This window comes from Gavialis gangeticus, unplaced genomic scaffold, assembly GCF_001723915.1.
Source record: "Gavialis gangeticus isolate Ggan-Ray unplaced genomic scaffold, GavGan_comp1, whole genome shotgun sequence".
Classification (NCBI taxonomy): domain Eukaryota; kingdom Metazoa; phylum Chordata; order Crocodylia; family Gavialidae; genus Gavialis; species Gavialis gangeticus.
Window position 1 is genome coordinate 117,182,933 of NW_017729032.1, and position 23,188 is coordinate 117,206,120.

The 23,188-nt window shown below is 41.2% G+C and overlaps 1 protein-coding gene across 1 annotated transcript in view; it reads left to right on the top strand.

The window, feature by feature from the left end:
* The first annotated feature begins 477 nt into the window (after window positions 1-477).
* GPC5 (glypican 5) overlaps window positions 478-23,188 on the top strand; it is a 1,496,686-nt gene continuing 1,473,975 nt past the window's right edge. The window contains exon 1 of the mRNA XM_019524895.1: window positions 478-931. Coding sequence (XP_019380440.1) covers window positions 778-931 — 154 coding nt within the window. The 5' untranslated portion in view covers window positions 478-777. The remainder of the gene's footprint in view (window positions 932-23,188) is intronic.

Sequence of the window (23,188 nt, forward strand, 5' to 3'; positions counted from 1 at the left end):
CCTGATATCATTTTCATGTGCTGTCAGGCAGTTCTCCTTTGTTTGCGTAGGTCTTTCAAAAAGCAAAACGGGAAACACTTTCAAATAGGAACATATTAAAGTATCAATTAATTAAAAAAAAGACAAACCCGGGAGGGTTCGTACGTCCGTGTAAAGATTTGATTTTTTTTAGGCCGATAGGCGCCTTTTAAAAGTGATCTGCGCCGCTGGCAACACACAATCTGTTTTGATTTTGAACTTTAGCTAAAAAACTTGCTGTGGAGGGTGGGGGTTGGCCCGCGGGCGCTGCCCCGCTGCTGGGGTAGATGCCCCTGACCGCAGCAAGGAGGTTTCCTTAAGGATGATGAGGTCAGGCGGGGGCGGGGCCTGGCGGAGAGGGGCGGGGCCTGTTGCGCGCGCCGTGCATAGCTCCGGTGCCAGGCGCAAGGGCTCGCACCCGCTTGTCGTCAGGAGCGGGAGCGGGAGCAGGAGCAGGAGCACGAGCAGGGATAGCGGTGCTTTTAGTTGCAGGAAGGAGGGCCAAGCTTCACCGGCTCACTCAGCTTCCTGAGACAGAAGGCGCGTCCTCCGCAGACTTTCTGCTCTGCTCCGCTCTGCTCCACTCCATCTGCAGGGCCCCGAGGCAAACTTGGCTGTTGCATGAGCCAAAAGGCGCTGTTGCCAGCGAGATCACAGCCTCGTCCTCTGCACGGGCGGAGTTGGGGCACAGCACTTTTGGGCTAGACTTGGGACAGATCGCTGAGGTGCGGCTGGGGCTGGGACTGCGGCTGCTAGAAGATGGGAAGCAAGAGCCTGCTCTTGAGCATCCTCCTGTTTGCTGTGTTAATGCCTGGAAGAGGCGAGCATCTGCGAAGCTGCCAGGATGTTCTGAAAGTTTTCCAGCTGCGGAAGATTGGGGCCATCAAGGGATTCCCGGAGACCCCCCGAGCAGGTAAGAATGGGGGCTTCCCTCTAGGGGCCTCCTTAGGGACTTGCCCATGCCTTTTCTGGTCGGGGATGCAGTTTACCTGCACCAGGACAAAGTTCAGTTAGCCCAAAGGAGGCCAAGCGACAAGCTGGCGTTGCAGGGGGGCAGGAGAAGGGGCATGAACAGGCACAGTCTCCTCCATCCTTCCCATCAAATAGGGACCTTTTCATCCCAGCTAGCACTGTGTGGTTTGTGCAGTTCAGGGATATGTAGGGCTGTGCTTCTGCAGCATTACCAGAATTAAGGATCTGTTAAGGCAGCTTTCCTTGGATCCCTTCTTTAACTCATGCTAGAGTGACCCTGGGTAAACCCAGTGGAACAGAAAAAGAGTGTTTGGACAATGATTTCTTCTCAGATGGCTGCATCTTGGCTGAGGGGGCCAGGGCAATATTGTGGGGAGGAAAGGCAAGGCATGGGAGGGTCAGCATGGGCTATGGGGAGAGATGTTGGCCATAGTGGGGTCTTTCTGGTCCCTTACCCTTCTCTTTTTCTTGTGTAAATGGCACACATTCCTGAAACAGGGATTCCTGTCATGGCTTGAGCTTTGACTTTGGTGTCACTCTCAGTGACTAGCCAGTGGGGCCAATGTCAAACATTGCAGATGGGGAAATGTACTTGTCACTCTTTTAGATGGGCCCAATTGAGCTCTGGTTTGAGCCATTTTGGGCATTGTGAGAGATGTAACTGCAATGGGTGAATGTAGGAGGTGGCTCATAGCTTGTTTAGGGATGGCAGGAAAAAAATTAAGAATGAACTCCTGATTTGATAACATTCAATACAGCCATTCATAGCTAACCATGTCTATAAACTGCACCTGTGTAAACAGGTGAAAAGAAGAACCATTAGAAGTTGTGACTTCCTCCAGTGCAACTCATTCAAAGAGCTCACCAAAGAGCAGTTGTTTTGCCTGTTTACGCTATGGGTTTCCTACTGGTATCTGTAGTTGGGACAAATCCTCATTAGGGTAAGGCCTTAATTAACAGAGATGAGTGCAGGTTTAAATTAATACACTCAGTATTTGCATTACATGATACAAGTGTAATGCAAGTACTGGTGGTGAATTGAAAACAAATCTTGCAATGCAAAGTAATGACAGCTTTACTTTCGTTAAATATCTTTGTTAATTTCAAGGACTGTTGGCACAAGTGTGATTTATATGTGGAAGTGTTTGCAGGATTAGGAACTTGGGTACAAAGACTTTTGAGACCAAATCTGAATTTGTAGGTAGCAAGTTCACTATAACCAGTAATTGGGTGTGTCTACAACTTCATTAATGTGTCATTGCTACTGATTAAGTTTAGGACCTCCTAACATGAGGTACTACATAAATGCACAGTAGCTAGCGCTAATGTGCAGTAGCAACGGTGCACTTTTTTTGACGCTTAATGTGTGGTAGACTAATTCTACCACGTTAGCATATTAGCATGGTTTTTGTAGTGACATGCTAATGCACAGTAGAATTGCTCTACTGTGCATTAAGCTTTGTGCACATGAACAAATGTAATGCCAACAGAAAAACAAGTTTTCTGTAAGCAGGAATTATTTCAGAGTTATTTTGATAGCTTTGTCTTCTAATGAAAAGTAGCTGGTTCTGTTCTCCTTTACTCAGCCATTGAAACTGGTAGCATGTTTATCATATGCTTGTGTGCAAGTCCTATAATTTCAAGTTTTACCATTTTAGTAAGAAAGTAAAGCTTATTTGTAAACTATATTGTATGTAATGAGTGTTCTAAGTTTGAATATTTATGAATCTATAATGTTTTCATTTAAATCATAGCTTGCTGTGAAATGTAGCAATATAAATGACACTTTTTCAATCTTATGAGAGAGGTTTCCTTAAGTACTTATTTTTGTAACGGTAAAAATCAAACATCTGCATGAGCTAAATATAACGAACAGAAAATAGATCATTTTTTAAAAACGTATTAAAATAGGCTTGAAATAAATTCCCTCTTAATCTTGAGACATTTCTATCTGAACACAGACCTTGTAGGTGGGATAAATATCTGTCCATTTAATTCATGAAAACAATGCCATTTTTTTTTCTGAGACTTTTATCAGTTGTGGGTCTGTTCTTCACATACTCTAAACTAATTAATGATTACCAAAACATAAGCCAAAAAAACCCTTTCCGATGGTATCAAAAGTCATTTGAGTAGTGAATATTAATCTATATAATGAAACATAATGTTTTTGTCTCCCGGGCAGTGCAGTTAAAGTTCTTGATTTAGAGGCTCCTTCCCCACAACATTAATTCTTCTTGTACCTAAAAATACTTTGCTAACATAGATCTTGGCCATATTTTATTTTGTCTTAATATCACCCATCTACTTTTGGTCCACTGAAACACACTTGCTTTAGACTGATGCTTTTTGAAACATTCCTTTCAGAGCTAACTGTGGTACTCAGAGAGGTGATTGACCAGCAGGGGGTGTGAAACAGTTATAGAGATTACAAAGTTTCCCTGTCAAAATCAATATTAGTACTCTCAGAGGCAGCTAGTAAAATCCCAATATTTGTCAAACTGAATACAAATATATAAAAACATTCACTTCTGAGTATCTATGCTTTCACAAGAATATATGGCATACATGTTGAAAGTAAAAAGGATGTAAAATTAGAGATGTCAAACAAAAAGCAGGACACTTGAAACAAGTAATATTTAAAATGGTAGTTTCAGATGCAGCCAATGATAACTGTAGGTTGCTAGCACAAAATATAAATAGGAAAGAAATGTATTCTTCATTATTTATACATTAGACTTCAAAGTTTAGCTTGTTTTTTGAACAGCTAGTCAGGAACTAGCCCTCTATTTTTCTAATTTTTTTTTTTCTGATGCTGTTGAGAGGTACATGTCGCATCTATTACTTATTAACAATGTTTGTCATAGAGGACAGCTCAGAATTGCTACTAAATGATTATCCTAACACTAAATACTATATAGCATTACAATAGTAACAGTATATGTGCTAGTTGTGGTTGAAGTAATTTTTTGGATTACAGTTGAATACTGGTCTCAGCCCAGGAGAGGTTATTTCTGGTCATGGAAAGACAAGCTTAAAGTATCAGACTTAGGGTGAATTTTGTGTTTCAAACTTTTCAAATGCTTTTGCTTTTGAGTAGCTCAGATAACTTCTAAAGTTCCCACAAGCATTGGACCTGATATTGCATATACTTAACTACAGGCATAATTTTATTCATATGAGAGATTCCTACTGGGGGGGCCTGGTCCTTAATGAAGTGCAGTGACTTTTATTCTTATTTCAGAACAGCATATCAAACCCAAGCAACCTTATGCTCATAAGTCACGAAAAATCAGTTATGATTCTTTTAAGAAATAAATTGGCTGCATTATGAAGTATGTAGCAGCCCTTATAACATCTGTATTTTACATACTGATAGTAATGTAAGAGAAGTATATATTATACAGGGTTCAATAGGGCCTAAGGTATAACTTACCACTCTATACAAACCTAACTGTATACCTGTGAGAAGAGCAAGCATTTCTGAATGTTATGGGAACTATAAACTTGAATCTGCAAAATTCCCAAATATTAAAATGCATTGTATTGATTTCAATGTTTAATAAAAGTTCGTGTAGACTACAATATTTCCGTAAAACAAAACTATCCTGATACAAATCATTATTCAGTCTCTTTAATTGTGATTTGTTCATGGGAATATAAGCCTGTGCTCAATCATCTTGTAGCATACATTATAATAAAAACATTTCCATTTCATTTTAATCTTCAGCTCTTAAAGCACTTCATATTTGTAGTCTGGTTCTATGCCTAAATTCTTCGACTCTACAACAGTTTCACCAGCATGAAAGTTAGGCAATTATATTACCTCATTTTCTTATTTATTTTTTTAACTCTTAAAAGAGCTTTCTCATTGTATGTAATCAAATCCTCAACTACTAAAGAGACTATGATTAAATGTAAAAATGCTTGCTCAAAACCTGACCTTTTGCTTCATGTATTCCAGGTGGAGCTTATAGCTGGATTCAGTGGTTTATCTCCTGGCACCTAGGTTGCTGTGTTTCATCTTACTTTTTCACTGTAAACTAGATTTCAGATCTTATTCCATACTGCCTCCACTCCATAGTGAAAGAAAAGTTACTACCCTTGTGGTAAAAGAGCATGATAAACAGAAGTCAAAATGTTACATTCCTAATGTACAGAGTTCTGAGAAGAAAAAAAATTAATTCTGTGGTACTGTATGCAGGGCTGTCCTGAAATTGCATAGAGCATGGAGCCCTGATTGAAGGGAAAATGTCATTTTTTGTTTTGTCTTGATTGGCTTTAAGCCCAGAAATATGCTGTTGACAACACTCTACACTCATGCCCAGTTACTACTTTCAGGCATGCCAGAAATAGAGGTTTCAAGAATAGGTATGGAGGGAGACATCTAGAGCAGGCTAATTGGAGCATATCTGTGGGTTTGGCTGGATATAGGTGTGGGCATGCTTGAATCTCTCAGTACCAGGTCCACTGTCACCATGGTATGGACAAGAACTTGGACAGCTTATAATCATTATAAATTTGTATGCTAATAGATAGGAAAAAAAACATGACAAATATACATACATTTTCTTGATATTGGTTGAATTCAAATGAAATTGTTCTTACTCACTGTTATGCACACACTCATCTAAAAGTTCTGCAACAAAACTGCTGTTTGTTCTAAAGACTGGTTAAGAAACATCCAGAGCCACACAGTGGGCGCATCTACATGAGATGTTTCATTGCATAGTAGACTAATCTACTGCAAAGTAAAATGTCATTATTTACATGTGCACAGCATTTATTACACAGTAAATTAGTCTACTATATGGCTGGCTGGCTACTACCTGTAGATACAGGTATTAGACTTATTGTACAGTACCACACATGTAGCCAGCTGACTAGGAGCAAACTGCTGATCTGCCAGTTGGGGCACAGGGCTGGGAATCAGCTGCTGGGGGAGAGAACAGTTTACCAGCCATGCAGAGTATAGAGCTGGGAGACAGCTGCCCCAGAAGGGGGACAGCTCCAGAGCCCAGGCCTGGCCCTAGTGCCTTCTGCCAGCCTGGGGCTGGCACCTGGGGAAATCTGGAGCTCCTCCTGCCTGCTATAGGGGTGTCAGAGCAGGGCAGGAGTAGCCCTGCACTGAACTATTCCCACCAGGATCAAATTTGCTCACAACGGATACATGTGTAGACATGCTCCTGGAAAAAGCTTACTGCGCAGTATTTTACTGCACAGTAAGCTTACAGTGCATTAATAGCATATGTAGATGCATTTAGTGGATTTCAAACTACTACTTCCTAGTCAATTGGGTTCTTTAGCATGTTGTATTCAGTTATTTTCCTCGAGTCATTGAAAGCAGCTGTGTTTAATGATCTGGAACAGAAGTAGGTCAATAAAATGTACTTTATATGTACGTGATTAGGAGTCTTAGAAACAATGTTCCCATAGGGGTTGGAGTGGTATCCATATAAAAAAATGCTTTTAAAAATGTTTAACATTAAATTAAGGAGTAAGAGAAAAAAGGATGTATGAGATAATTGGCTAAAACTACAATAATAAATATTTGTTTTATTTACACAAGTTTCTGGGAGATTTAGGTATCTTTGTTTTATCCATAATGGCAAATCTGTAGTGATGGTTAAAATAGCTCCTCTTGCCCACCCCTAAGGAAAGTAGATGAAGGCTTCAATACAAACTTAATGTTTAACATTTTTCTTAACAGAGTTATGTAGAATTTGGACAACAAATCACCCCTCCACCATAATAATGTAGTCCTTTAAACTCTTGGGCCAGATGAGGTGGTGACTCCTCACAATATCCTCTTGGCTATTGATTATCCACGGTAGTATTGAATTTTACAGTTATATGTGTTGAGGAATAATGATCAGCAAAGCATGCAAGACAAAATTATTTGAGCTGTTGGTCTGTTCTTTGTGAATAAACCCGGTAGCAGTTTCTTGGTTTGTCATGAAATTACAGACAAAAGTAATTATGGAATTTCTTTACCCTAGAAATGCTTGCAAGGGCTTTCTTGTTGATTTGGGCATAATTACTCATAGTTGTACGCATAGTTCAGGAGTAGTAAGTAATTGGAGTTTTGCAACCATCTTTCTATGGATGATCCAGGATAGCTTTAGCTCCATGAACATCACAGGTAAGTAGAAGCGTCTTTTCCATGTCATATCAAGCTAGCACATTGTTGGAGGACTTATGCCATTTAGTCTGTTTCTCCATTGTAAAGGCTCATCAACCATGACTTTGTATTTTAAAAAGAAATAACAGAAGTTAAACAGCCCCATAAAGACTTGCAGTTCCTGCTTGTTCTTGGGCATTGGAGCTCTGTGAATTGCCTCTACTTTTGCATTAGTATGGTGACTTCTATTTTTATCAATTTAGAATCCCAGGAACTCAACAAGAGGTTACCCCCAAAACATACTTCTCTTTCTTGAGTTTTAGGTCAGCACTGTCAGTGTGGCTAATATTTCTTGCAGTCAAACAGTTAATTTTTACATGGCCTGTTCTCAAATAAGGACATTTTCAAAATACGGCATAATTCTTTGTTGACCTGTGAGTAGGTCTTCTATAAACCTCAGGAAAATTCCTGATGCAATGCTAATTACAAATTGCAGGCGCTTGGCTCCAGATTGCTCCTTGGTGGCCAATGATCATCCACAAGAAGTTGTTTCATAGTAGCTAGGGTCAGGAGGGGCCTGAATAGATCATCTAGCCCCCCCCCCTGCCACAGGCAGGAATGAATGCTGGGTTCACAAGACCCCAGACAGGTGATCATCCAACCTCCTCTTGAATTTGCCCAAGGTAGGGGCGAGGACCACTTCCCTGGGAAGTTGGTTCCAGATTTTGGCCACCCTAACTGAAAAATATTGCCTTCTGATCTCTAACGTAAACCTATTCTCCATCAGCTTATTACCATGTTGATACAATTGTGCCAAGTTCACTTTCCCAAAATCTTCCTTCCAGCAAGAGTGTCAAGGAGATGGATTATAGCTGGAATTTGATAGGTATGTTTCTGCTGTGGTTTGCTTAGTGGACAGTTTTTTTGCTCATATTTAAACATGTCAATTTGGCTTCAAAACTGCTTCAAGAGGAGTGGACTGTAATGGATTTACCACTGTTTCTAGGATGCCTTGTTAACCAGATCCATCACTGCATTACTTTTTGGACAGAGGGCAAAAGCAACACAACATGGCTTTGTTTTAATTGGTGCCACGGTCAGATCCAACCTGTTGGTGAGTGTAAGAGGGTTTTCACACCTATGGCCTTCCTAAACAGGTTCTCAGCTGGTCTCAGCATTAAACAGAGTATTTTCCAGGCTGGAGTTTGCTTCTTGAGCAGTCCCCCATCTAGCCCCAGCGATAAACAGTGTCTTCAAACAAGCAAAGCAAACAAACAAAATCTTATTGTTCTATCCGGGACACTAGGATGGGTCCCCTGTGGCCCTGCATGAGTATTCTTGCCCTTCATCTAGTTCAGCAGTTGAGCCCATCACTGTTTCTCCCATGTTTGCACTCCCTGTGGTTCTGATTTCTGGAGTTTTTTAATTCTCCATCAGTCACTCATTGGCAATTTACAGCTGCTGCTACTCAGTCAGTCTGGCTGATTCCCATAAGGGGACAGGCCTCCCTGTTACAGTAGGCCTTTATACACACTTAGCCCATCTTCAGAAAGTTTACTCAGAATCTGTAGGACATTCTAAAGGGCGTCTTGGAGAATATCTTGAACTATTCTCTACTTAGTAAGTTTCTTTGATGTGCTTTAGCAATTATGAAGAGGAAGACCCCTCAAATCCTTCCTGTAGTGGATGCTGATACAACATTTTCCTTTTTAAGTCAACAATTTGTTTATTTTAGTCAAGTTTTGTTTTGCATGAGCCAGTAGGAGGACAAATGTGAGGCCATAACTATTTATGTTTCTCTGAAATTAAGGCAAACTTATTTGAGTCTTCTTTCGTGACACGAGACACTCTGGAGCCTAACTTGTGTAGGTCATCTTCTGTAGGGCAGCACTCCTACACTGTTGATAAAACTAGTTGCATAGACATCCGTGAGGATTCCACTGGCACATGGGAGGAGGTCACATTCAAATCATCCACAGTATTTGTGGCAACTGGAGGTGTGTACCCTCCTTCTTTGACTTCTTTCCAGATGGCCTAAATTTCTGATGACAAGCATGTTCAAAGTGATCCTTGCGCTTGTATTAATGGCATTTGGCATCACAGAAATGGCATATGTTGTGTCTGTAGCTTGCACCTCAGCTATGGCAGCTTTCCAGGGATGGAAAATTTATTTTCTTATGAGCTGATGGTAACTTATTTGCAAAATATCTTTTAGCTTGCTTTTTATGAGTCTCAGTTGATTGAATTTTCACAGAGAACTCTTGGAACTCTGTTGAATGGAGATACATGAGCAATAGGGCTGTGCAAAATTTTGCTGGCAGTTTCATTTTGACACTGTTTCAACTCATTTTGGGCTCAAAACAGTGAAATCGAAATGAAACAGAGAGCTTCGAAACAGCCTCGAAACGAAACGAGGCAAGTTGAAACGATTCAAAATTTTCTAAACACCTCAAGTTTTGAAGCTCAAGCTGGGCTTGCCTGCAGGGAAACAGAAACTAAAGTAAGGAGAAGGGGGAGGCGGGAGGACTGCTCTCATTATTGACTGTGTAGCTGGCCAGTGACTAACATCCTTTCCTGAGGTCCCTTCCAATCCCAGTGATCTGGGGGAGGGATGGAAAAATTGTATAAAAGGCAGCATTATTTGAACTGCCCTGCTTTCTGCCTTGGTCTCAGTTGAGTGAGAGCGCACCTTAACACACACACATGGGCACCCACCCATGTCATGAGTTTTGCCTGTCAGCAGCCAGAGGTGCAGGGCAAGAAGCCCCTACACCCATCTCCTTGAAAGCTGGTAGGGTTTGTGGTCTCGGCGGGCTAGCAAGCCTGCAACTTTCACCATGCTGCATCTTGAAACACACAGCTACCCATGTTGCGAGGTTTCCTTGTCCGCAGCTTAAGGTGCAGTTTCCCCCAAACCCCTGCACCTATCTCCTTGAACCTTGGCAGGCTTTGTTGCCTCAGCAGGGGCTAGCATGCCTGTAGTTTTGCTGTGGCTTAACACATATACATGACATGAGTTTTTTGCTTTAAGATTTTGAGGTCCAGTTTCCCTGAAACCCCTATACCTATCTCCTTGAAACATGACAGGCTTCATGCCCTCAGAAGGGGCTACCATTCCTGCAAGTTTCATCCAGATCAGGCCAGAAATAACAAAGTTATAGGCTGTTTCGAACTTGCCCATTATAGCCTATGGGTGAGATGTTGAAACAGCAAAACTGTTTTGACGAATCAAAGTGGAACAGTAGTTTTGAATCAAAACGAAATTCAAAATGAAACACTGTTCTGTCAAAACCTTAAAATGTAAGTAGTAACAGAACAGTGCTGTTTCCCACAGCCCTAATGAGCAACTGCTTTTCGAACAATGATGAATTTTAAGTTTTGCTTTGTAAGGATTTGTGTTGCAGGTATAGGTCTTCAGGGAGTTGTCAGTGTTCTCAGGGGAGTCTCTGTCAAAGGTATTATGTGATTTATTCAGGGTAGGTGTTACCCCTCAGTTTCGATGATCTGTGCACATGTTGTCACAACAGCATCAGTGATTCTTGCAATAGTGAATGCTTCATTATTACAAGAAAGACACTTCAGGCACTGGTTCTTAGTGACAGAGAGTTTGGCCGGTTTTGTTTACAAAAGAAGACTAGACACTAAAATCCAAAACCAGTTTGTGTGTGCGCTAGCCGAGTCATTTTGATCCATCCTTTGACTTCAGAAGGATGACTCCTTGTATGTTTGGCTTGTAGATAGTTTTAGTTTTGTTGAAGAAACTACATGTGCTTTGGCTGTCGCCAGACTGAATCCTTTTTGCTTTGTCTTTCCACCACTTTTCTTTGATTTTTCTAATCTTCCTTTGTGTTTCAGCTTTAATGTGGTAATAATTTTGCTTCTGCTTGGAGCTGATGCCATTCTAGCAAGCTTTGAAGACTTTCCTTTTTTGTCAATGAGAACTTGAATTTCCCTATTCTTCTCAATGAGCCAGTCTTGATGTTTCTTTATGAAGAAGCCTAGGGATTCTTAGCATGCCATTTTTGAGGCTCTTTCAGGGATAAGTGGTGTCAAGATCATCAGGGAGGCTCGAGAGTTTATTACTGCTGCAGAAGATCCCTTTTACCAGAACCTTTTAAGAACTTGCTATTGAACCTCTTCTTTGATAGCTGCTTTTGTTTACATCATTTTGGAGCAACACAATGGACAATCAGATGATCCACCCAGCAGTCATCTGTGCTGGTCATAGCTCTGTTGATACAGATGTTGCAATGGTCCTGGGCATGCACTATGATGTAATAAATCAGGTGCTAGTGTTTTGAATGGAGATGCATCCATGATGTCATACATTTGGTGCTTTGATGGATAAGGAATTTGTGATGATGAGATTTGTGTTAGGAACACTAAGAGAGAAATTCCATTTGTGTTAAATTTCCCCGAGTCTTCCTTTACAAGTGTGTATGCATTGATCAATGGTTGTATTAATCTATACTCAAGTAAGACCTACAGCAGAGTATCATCTCAGACTCCATATATAATTTGATTCTTTAGTACAGGCTTGAGCCTGATATCAAAATCACAGTTCTTGGATAAATGATACAACTCAGCTACCTCTGCTGCAGTCTCTTTGCCTAGAAACTGATTTCACTGGTTGAAATGGAAGTAGTTCATTGTTTTAGATGGAGTTGTTGAGAAGTGATTATTTAGTAGTGTGTGGATTTCACTGTAGGGCTTATTGCAGGGTTTGACTGGGGTTAAGAGTAAGCAAAGAGTGTTAGAAGACTGTGAGCTAATGCCAGTCAGTAGAAAGGCACATTTTTGGTCAGTGGTCTGATGGGCTTCCAGGTAGAAAATAAGCCAATCAGCGCAGGAGGCCTGGGACGACAGCCTGACTTCCATGTGGCCCAAGGTTGCCATCAGCAGGGCAGCCACATGGAATATGTCATGTGTAGGAATTCTCTAGTCAGGCTCCTTGTCCCTTGGAGTTCTTGTCATTTGTTCAGGATGAAGCACTTGAAGCATCCTGCTCACTAAGATCTGCTCTTGGTTGTCAGTCTAATGCATTGCAGGGGTTTGTCCCAGTCAGAACAGATAAAGAACAACAGGACATCCATCTTTATTATACCAATGAAAGGCTCAACTGAAGGCTTCCAGTAAAATAGCAGGCAGAAACAGCAGATAAACACTATGGCTAGGGACAGAAATTACACAGACTAGTATAAACTATCAGAAACTGGTTCAAATGTGTAACGCAGCAGAAGTTCAGTGCACATAAACTGCTTTTGAAATGCCCAAAATCAGTTTAAGATAAAGCTGGATGGATGTAGTATCAGACTTATCTGGTTTATGTTAAATTGGTTTATTGAACTAGTCCCAGATCCCCTCCAGATTCAAGTTAACTCTGTCCCCCAGCATACCAGGGTGCTTTGCACCTCCCCCGCAAACCCCTTTGCAGGGTGGGTGAGCTTGCCTTGGCTCAAGCTTTCTGCTTCTGCTGGGCAGGGAGGTGTGCTCTAGTATCCCCCAGCTTCTGGCCTAAGCCACTATAGGTATGTGGCTGCATTTCTGGAATCAAAAGTGAATGTCTGTTCACTTGCTTATCGGTTCAGTCTACACAGTGTAGACTAACCTGTGAAGATTGAATCAGTTTTGACTAACTGAAGATAGAACTGGACTTTTTGACTGTACATAGGCTATGTGGAATAGTGCCACCGACTGGCAAGAGTGCGTAACATGTATACATAACACTCTTGCACATAACACTCATGATATATAATGCCTCTGATCAGATCTTAAGGCTCTTAATGGATATTAAATCTTGCAAGCCACCTCACTTTACATATCTGTAAATGCTATAAAGAGATTTATGGTCTGATTTTTAAAGGGGGTAAAGTCAAGGAGCTATAATACTTAATGCCTATGAAAATCAGTCTATTAATTACTTGTTCCAAGTTGCATACCATGTCACTAGCACAGCTGAGAGTAAAATCCACAAATTCTAACTTCCAGTCTTCTAACCTGACAACTAGACCCAAACTCTGTCACAAAATTGTAATATATTACATAACTATTTCATTGAAGAAAACGGGGATATTTTACAACACTTCATGTGTTTGTGTCCCAAGTAACCTGACAACATCTGATATCATCTTTTATATCTTTCCTTATATTTTCAATTCCAGCTAGTGATGAAACCTTCAGATACAGCTATTACCTATTGAGAATCAGAGGCTAAGAAAGATCATTTATTGAAATGAATGAATATAAAAGAAGTGATTTTCCTAGCAACAGAATCCAGATAGAAAGATATGGTGACAACTTCTAAACCTGTACATAATATGCGGGAATCTTATTGATTTGCTTTTTGTGTGTAAAAGAAATAAAAAATATATATTTCTTTGTAGGAATGACAATGAAAATTATTTCCATGAAATTGTTTGTAAGAATAGAAATATTGCATCTCTTGCAGGTAAACTTGTACATATTTTCTGAGCATTTGATATTTGACTTAATATTTTTAGGTATACCTCTAAAGCAGTAGTTCCCAAACTCTGACATACTGCACACCACCAATTTAAAATGATACAACCTTAAGTACCAGCAGATTTTTGTCATATAAATTAATTATTATAAATCTGTTAACGTGTACTGGTGACAGGTGGTCTGTGTACCACTGGTGGTATGCGCACCAGAGATTGGGAACCGCTGCTAAAGCATCAGGTAGTAATTTCTTTATTTTTCAATATACAGTATATATTACTTTAAAAAATGTTTAGTAAATTTAGTATTTGGGGAAAGGCTCTTGGAACAGGTCTAGCAACATTCTTTTTTTCTTTTTCTGATTCCATGTTCAAGTCACCTCCTTGTCTCCTCCTGTGATCAAGTGATGAACCTCTTAGAAGTGGGAGATGCAGTTGATGTCATATACTTGGACTTTAAGAAGGCCTTCAATATGGTCTCCCATGATACTCTTATTAAAAAAAACTGGGGGATTGTGGGATGGCAGAGTCCATGGTCAGGTGGGTTGGGAACTGAATAAGGGGTTTGTACCTGCCTGGAGTCATGGAGCCTCTCTCTGGTGGCCCTGGAGTGGGCACCCGGGCTCTGCTGTGGAGACTGCTCCTGCTGCCGCGATGTTGGGTCGTGCTCTCCCCAAGGGATACTGCAATACTTTTGTGCCATGTCTTGGATATTTTGTTCAGTAATAGGATTCCCTCTTACAGTGGGGCATGTGCCAGGTGTCGTTACCAGTGGATGTTTGTAGGGCTTCACCTACCCTGCACCCCAGCCATGTGCCAGCGTCTTGGGACAGCTGAACAATGATCAGCTAGACTACATTCAGGTATCATGTCCCATTCTCTCTGTAGTTCCATCCCTTGGGGTTTACAACATTTCCGTCATTCGGGTGTATTCAGGACACTGAGGCGACCCTAGTAATGGGTCTGGTCTCTTGAGTGTCAGGTCCCCAGAGTGGCCTGGCTCATTCAGCCCTCCGAGCACTGCTTGTCGCCTTTCTCCCAAGCCTAGGGCTTAAAATGAATCAACCCCCCCCCAGATAACTAAAATTCCAGGAAGGGGCCCCCCCCCCCCCCCCCCCCCACTTATGCGTCCTGCGTTTGATAACCTCGTCATTCCTCGATGCCTTCCTCTGGGCTGGCTCACTCACTGTCCTGGGTGGCATATCCTTTAATTAGATTAGATCCACCCCTCTGTTGGATCCCTCCTCAGCCTCTCTTCTCTTTCATTGAGAGGCCCTCGCTTGGCTCGGTGGATGGTCCAGCAGCTCCCTCTTTGCTGCATCCCCACAGCTGTTTTCCTGCTGCTGGCTTTTATCCCCAAAGGGTGGCATTCATTTGTGATGTCATCCTGCCCACCAGTCCCAGCCACAGATAAAAGTTGCTGATGAACCATGTGGGTGTTCCGCCCCTCTATCCAGCCTGGCTGCACCTGTGGAAGGTAAGTTTTTGCCCTGTTCTCAGGGCTTTTCTTTCTATTGTCATGGTGGGCTGTCCCTGCTGCAACCCACACCACAGGAAGGGTCTCCCACTCCTTTTCCTTCATCTCCCTAGCACAGGGTTGAACCCAGAGAGTGTTAGTGGACAGGTCTGTATCGTCTTGGTGGGAGGTGGTCAGTGGTGTCCCGCAGGGTTTTGTTCTTGGACCTGTGCTGTTCAGCATCTTTAGCAACAATTTAGACAAGGATGTGAAAAACGCACTGGCCAAGTTTGTGAACAGTACTGAGTTATGAAGAAAAGTAGTCATGCTAAGGGATAGGATGAAGATTCAAGCAGACCTGGGCAAGTGGAAAGGTGGGTGGAGCAGAACTGGATGCAGTTCAATAAGGATAAATGTGGAGTGCTTCATTTGGGGACAAGTAACCAGTGAAATAAATATAGGTTAGGAGATCTCTTGGACAGCACAATGGCTGAAAGGGACTTCAGGGTTATGGTTGATCACAGGATGAACATGAGCCGTCAGCATGATGCTATAGTCAACAGAGCTAATAGCATACTAGGATACCTTAACTGATGCATTGCAAGCAAGGGTAAGGAAGTGATACTTCCTCTCTACTTGGTGCTGGTGAGACCCCATCTGGAATACTATGTCTGTTCTGGGTGCCACACTTCAAAAAAGATATGGAGAATCTTGAAAGTGTCCAGAAAAGGGCCACAAGAATGACTAAGAGACTGGCGGATAAACCCTATGAGGAAAGACTGAGTTGATCTGGGACTGTTCAGCCTGGGGAAGAGAAGGCTGAGGGGGGGGGACTTGGTAGCTATCTATAAATATGAAAGGGGGGGTGAATATCGGGAGCTGGGAGAACAATTGTCCAGTAGGGCACCCCAGGGGAAGACAAGGGGCAATGGTCATAAACTTTATTGATGGTTTTCAGGTTGGATGCAAGGAAGAACTTTTTTATGGTAAGGGTGACCAGAATCTGGAATAGACTTCTCAAGGAGGTGGTGCTGCTCCCAGTCTTGGAAGTCTTCAAGAGAAGACTGGACAGACACCTTGCTGGGATCATTAGATCTCAACAGTATTCCTGCCACAGAGCAGGAGGTTTGGACTTGATCTTTCAAGGACCCTTCTAGCCCGTAATTTCTATGATTTCATTGGAGCAACCAGCACTACTTCAGTTGATAATCCCTTACCTTTGAGACATAACAACTTATTAGGATAACTCTTCACATCAACATTTAATAGAAACTGGATGGAGTTAAACTTTCCTTTTTTGTGTGTCTTTTGTTTAATTCTGCCTTGTTCTGGACTTCAGTTAATGAGAGGAAATTCCAGTTAATACAGTATTCCAGCTTGTAGAATGCCGGATAACAGGGTTTTTACTATATTTAGTTTGCCTAAGAATAAATTTACAAATGAACAAGAGCAACTTAAGAATCAGCCTGCCCTATATCCCAGCATGAATATTTTCTCAAATGATGTTCAGGCTGTGGACAGACATGAATCTTTTCTTAAATGTCTTTAAATAATTTTAAAAAAATGCGCAGACAGGAACCATAATACAGGAGGAAGGACTATAGGGTTATATTGATAGTAGCTCAGGTTTAACTTGTCTGTCTCTCTCATCAGTTTAAGAGATTTTTTTTCTTTTTCTTTTTCTTTTTTTCACCTAAAGAGAATCCCATACTTTTTATGGCCCCTTTTCTTAACATGGCTTCGCTAGCCTTCCCTCTAACCTCAGCTGTCTGGGTTCAGGTGAACTTCCTTGATCTATGATCCTCTGTGGGAAATTACATTGGATCTGTTAAAGAAACTACCTAACCCAGGCTGCCTACAATACCTCTGCAGTGCGATGGTTGTCCAGGGTCACAGCCAGGATAGATGGTAACAGAGGGTGAAACGTAGTATGCTGTTGCAAGGAAGTACCTTGTAGGATGGGAAGTATGGATACCCAGAGTGAGAGCAAGAAGGATCTTGGTGCAAGCTGGACCCTCTTGCAGCATGTTTGCATGCAGCCATGGATTTCCAGTCCTGGGACACTAGATGGGATGGAAGTTGTCTCTGCAGCACCTCCACCTCCTCTCCAGAGGCGGCTTCCCAGGAATGTGTTCAGCACTAGGACCAGAACCATCCCTTCCCACACAGCAGAAGAAATCAGATCATCATTTAAATGGATGGCACTTCTAAAGGGATCCCTGCCGTGACTGTTTTGGGACACTCCCCAAAGCCAGTGGTCAATACTACTCCCCTACTGACCAGTAGTTCTTGGACAGTACTGCTCCCCTCCACCAAGTTCCCCCCTATTCTCTCTGTTGCTGCATGTTAAAGCCTTCCCCAGTAAGTTTTCTTCCTATCAAAAGAAAAAACCAATCCAGGCTTTGAGACAAATCACTGGAAAATACTTTTTCCTTTCACTCTTATCTACTTATTTTCTCCCTTTCTCTAAATTATTTTACTGGTATGGCACTTTATTCTTCTTTGTATACAAGAGAAAGTGATCAGAACAAAATATTGAGTATGAGTTTCCCACATAATTAGTTATGTTGTCACTGGATTATTAAACTAACTAAACTATTAGTATACAATTCAATCTTTCTGTTCTAGTTATTTCAATGTAACTTGAGTATAATTAATCTGTAGAATCCCTTGACACCTCTAGGTGCTATGTTAGGTTAGTGACCTGTTGTGAAGAGGTGGTTAAAGTGAATTATGGAAGAAGCCATAGGAGTTGGACTTTCTGGGAGTTGATGCTGATGACTTTTTGAGCTAGGATACAGAGGGGCTACTGTTCCATTCAGATTTAAATCTTTGGGTGCTTTTTGTTTTATTTACTTTTCTGTCTACTTAAATATAAAGAATATATGTTTGATTTGTGCCAGACTGGCAAGAAATACATATGCAGGCAGGCTTATAGATTAAATAAGTATATTATGTTCAGAATTCTATTGTATTGCTAAGATCCGTAAGGGACGCTTTATGGAGTTTTGAAGTATCTAAGTCATTGAATAGTATTTTACTTTGCCTTTCATTAATAGCCTGAATTGAATGCATCTGTCTAAATGCTTTATATGGCCACAGTTTCCCTGTGTGTCTAGGTTTTTCTTAGTACATGCGCTCAGAAGTGAGTCCACCGCAGTGTCATCTTTATGAGTTGGTGGACCTTATCTTTCTCTGTGGGAAAAGGTATCAGATTTTTTAAAGAAACCTAAACCAAGATGTCTACAGTACCACCCTTATACAGTGCAGATGGCTGTTGAGGGCCATAATTGGGACAGACAGCAGTGCAAGGTGAAGACCTAAAATGCTACTACAAGAAAACATGTTCTTAGGTGGCATCTAAGTTTAATATTCCATTGCAATTCAAACCACTGAAATTGTGTTCAGAAACCATGACTAGAGATGTTTGATGCTGGAGATGGTGTAGAAACTCACCTTTTGCTTCATTAACCAAGTGATTAGGGCACCTCTTCAGTGCAGGGCAGGCCTAAGAGATCCAGATCCTAGGTTTACCTTTTTCTGATCCCAGAACATAGCCCCAGAGGTCCTGACCTCCCACATCAGATGGCATTAACTGCAACACTAGGCCACAGGCCATGCAGGCCTGAAAGCACCATCCTGTTGAGGCAAGGCCACAGGGTGGTCAAGAGAGAAAGAGAAACATTGTGGAAACAGAAAAGAACAAGCAAATGGTTACCTGACTGGCTCAGGGAGGTGAATGCTGCCCCAGAAGGAAGGGTATGAGCCTTTTGCATTAGAGTCACCGGGGAAAACAGTATTGGGTGCAGAGAGTAGGCTTCTTCACATGGTGCTCCATCTACTATGAGCTTCCTATCAATGAGCTGAGATAAAGGAAAAAGGAAGAGGAGTCCTCTCATGAAGGAAAGAGCTCTTAAATGATCTGACAAAATTCTAAACAGAAAGGGGTATGTGATGTATTTGGGGAAAGAAAGAAATGTTGATAGCCTGGTAGTAGCAAACCTCAAAGTCTTGGATTTTCTTCTCAGAAAATAAATTATCCCACACATGTAGAATACTCAGCTTTCTCCCCCTTGTCAACAGGAGCTCACTTTTCCCACTGCCCAACCTCTCTTGATATCCTTCTTCTCCTGTAACACCTTGCCACACATCCAGCTTACACAGAAGTTTCTCATACTGTTAACTATTTTTGTAATTACCATCTGTAGTTGAAAGTATTTCAGTGCTCACTATGATTATCACTGATGTCTCAGGATCAGTATAATTGAGGTTCTCGGTTTTGTCAAGGTTTCCTGTATCTGGTGCTCTTGTTTCTTACTGTTATCAGTGCTATGTTTATGGGCCCATCCTGCCTTCTAACCTGGGCCCTTGCTCCTCCCAATAGGATAGAAACTTCCCCAGACCATTTAATCAAATAATTATTAAAAGCAAGATGCAGTGGATCAGCTTCAAGAGGAGGAATAAGGAAGACTGTGGGCAATTCCTAGTCTGTGGCCTGGTAATTTAAAGCATGTTGCTAGGAAACTGCAGACCTATGTTGTACTCTTCCCTGGGGAGGAAGGTAAAAACTTGGGATTCCTGCTCACTGGGCTTCATCCATTGCACTCCCCTGCTCAAATTAATGGAGGGTCTTCCTCCATTTATCTTCTGACATTTTGCATGCAGTCTAATTCTGTTTTGCCACAGAGGAAGATAGAATCCCAGACTGTAGATAAGTTCCCAAAAGTGTAGTTACATGACTACATACATATCTTTTAAATGCATAAAATGAAATATCCTTTAGTGTCATATATATATTTTACTCGGAGGTGATATGTACTTACGGTTTACTCCAGAGGTTACTGGATTAGTAGAAACCATTCCTTTTGGGGGAGTCCCTTCCAGTGAAATCCATAGACTTGTTTGTATTTCCAGCCTGGAGTTCTGAATAAGAACTGCAATGGCCTTCATTACTTCTGAAAAACTTCAGCTCTTGTTTCTATTAATTTAGGTGGACCTCTACATGAGATATTTACTGTGCAGTTGACTAATCAGCTGTGCAGTGAACATCTCAGTATCCACACAGGTACCCCTATTAGGCTGAAGTAAACTAATTTTCTCCACAGCAGGATAGTACTTGTACATTTACAGTGGCATGATGTGCAGCTGCATGCCCAGCAGCAGAAAACTCTAGAGCAGTAAACCTATAAACTCCAGAGCTTATTGCTGCACATTAATAGGCATATTGTAGTTGCACCCCTTAAGTACCGATACACTTTCCTAAATCTTTGAAACCTTTAACATATCCCTTGACCGATACTGAAATGGTTCAGGTACATACTTCATTTTATTCAGTGTTATAGTATTTTTGGCTTTGAAAATGACTGATTTCTAGTCTTAGTTGCCTCCAGGCAGTAATGGCTTTCTACAATTTCAAAGAGAAGGTATAAGCACCATGTTGCAAACACTGTATCAAAACTTTTTTTCTGGAAGCAGGTTGCAAAGCACTTTCCTGGAGCTTACTCCACTATCACTTGCCAATGATAGAGCACCAAATCAAAATGCTTTTGCTATTTTTGTGCAACCTCCTGCAGGTTGGCATTATCCCACAAAGCTTTAAAAAAAATTGATAACCATTCCTGGAACCATGATGCCGTGGCAAAGAAGGCTCCATTCTCATTAGTTTGGTGCTCTATCTCTGATGTTTAAGCTCTGGAATTCTCCTTCAGTGCCACATTTTTCATCTTCCATTTGGTCATAGCAGGCAATCTCCATAATGGTATTCATACTGTTTTAAACTTACCTTAGATTCAAACTTGGGTTCTCAGATAGTGACAGTAGCCAGTTGGAAAGTACTGTACTTGAAAATCTGGAATTCCTCTTTAAGGAGTGCTATTTCTTAGTCACACAGTAGAAGAAACTCACCAGGAGTAGACACAAGATATTTTCCTTTGCTCAGAAGGGGGAAGAAAACTCACTACATCTTGATATGCATCTTAATATAGATGTTTTCCTGGCTAACTTTTGAACACCTGCCCCAAAACAAAGAGTTGCCTAGAAGTAGTCAGTAGGAAGTGCTAAAGCAGAGAAAGGTGCCTCTCTCAGGGAGTTTAGATACTGAATTCAAGCTATTGATTTAGGTGCCTCCATTCATTTGAAATTCACATCAAGTTCCACTTTTCAGATCACCATGCAATGAGTTTCTGAGAATAGTAAATTCATGATGTTTAGTCTGACTTCCTTTGATAGTTAGCAAGGTAAAAGTTTTAGCCTAGGGTAAGAACTTCTTCCCAAGAAGCAGGAGTCCTAGGTTATAAGTCTTTTTTCCTTCTGAGGGAATTTGAACCTGGAGCTACTACTTTCTAGGAGAGCACTGTGACTACCAAGCTATTGAAATGATTAGGTGAGTCTCAATTCTCCTTTGAAGTCAGGCTGCTGAGCAGCTAAGGGTATAAGAGCTATAAGGCCAGAAGGATTAGTGGTTCTGGCATTTTTTTTGGACTAAAGGCGTTTTGAGGTCCAGCTTCAGCTGCCAAATTTTTCTGTTCTTTCAACAGCTATCTACCTAATAGAAAATAAATAAGTAGGACAAGCAAGGAATGTCTATAGTCAGGTGTCTGTAGCAGTAAGGGAGAGAGAAAGCTCCGTTGTTGCTAAATACCTTCAGGATGATATGGACCTTAAAACTAGATCTCCCACTACATGACCATGTGCTCTGACCACCAGAGCTACCAGTTTTAAGCTGAATTTGGTGCTGTCAACATATGTTAAATATCTTTTTTCTACTTGTTTTCTGCGACTTAGGTAGAACTTAGGTGCTTCCCAGTGACACTTCAAATCACAATGGAACTTAGCTGGAGTTACAAGCTGTAGTGTGACTAAATGCTTCTTTTAAATTGCTTCTGAGCTTGCACAGAAATCCATAGGCATCTGAGTACTGTCATTCCTCAATGACAGCACTGTGGAGACAGATGCTATTGCAATGAAATAGATTTGTGCCTGTATATTCAGGATTTAAGTCGGAGGCAAACTGAGAAGAGCTGAAGTAGAAGTGGTATGCTCTTCTGCTGCAGATGATTCTGCATTTGGCTCCAAAGTACTTCCTGGCTCTCCAGAAGTGCACAGGGCTGTTTTACGCTGTTGTGGCGCAGGCAGTTCTGCACATGTGGCAGGTTCTTACAGCACCCCAGTTGAGAACCATTGTCTTAGGGCATTCAGGACCAAAAAAAAAAAGGAAACCTACTCATCACCTACTTTTCTTATCTGAGTTAATATTTCCAAATGCCAGCTGAGACTTTTTAGAAAAAAAATTCCACACCAGGATTCTGGAGTTTAGTGCTAATTGTTTGGTCTCAAAGTCTTTCTACCTTTCATCTGCTTGTTTAACAAAAAGGAGGGTATTCTGCATCTTTTGTTTCAGAGCAGATGTTGAACATGATCACATTTTTCATTAATGGTTTAGTCAGGTTGTCGTCATGTGTCATCTGCAAGTCCCAACTGGTCTGTTTACTATTAAAGAAAATATGTAGTGTTTTCATCTTTTGTTTCAGGGTCAAACAAGAGCTGATACCATTGGCATTATGGTTTTCTTGGTCTGGAATCAGGAATTCTGCTGTGTGTTTTTTTTGGTTCAGAACATTTATCTGCAGATCAATTGAAATGGAGCCAAGATATTGTCAATAATGTTAAGTGAGTCTTGGCAGTTTAGTTTTCAAACATCCCGGGTCTGGTGTTAGCGCTACTTTTTTCTTTTTCTTTTCTTTTTTCTTTCAGAGTAAGATAAAATTATTCATTGGGTTTGCATTTCCTTTGGTTGACAAACTGAGTTCTGAATTGTTCTAGATGTTCTTTAGAAATCTGGTGGATTTTACTGGAGAACAGGAGGTTATGATTGAGTCCATCTCTTTTGCTTTTAAAATTGCTTTCATTGTACTTCAGGACTTGTAGTAGAGATGATATCTTTTTATTAGACCAACAAGATTTTTACAAAAAAAATGTCTTTTAATTGCAAGGTTTTGGGCAAACACCCTTCATCAGGCATGAGAGAAAAGATAGTGAAAGTTCTCCTGGGTAGAAATGAAAGATCCTATGAAATATGAATTCACAGAGGAGTCAATAGATGGAAAACTCCTCTGGTCAGAGTACTTAGAACTTTTCATTCATTGTATTTAGAAGTTTGAGGTC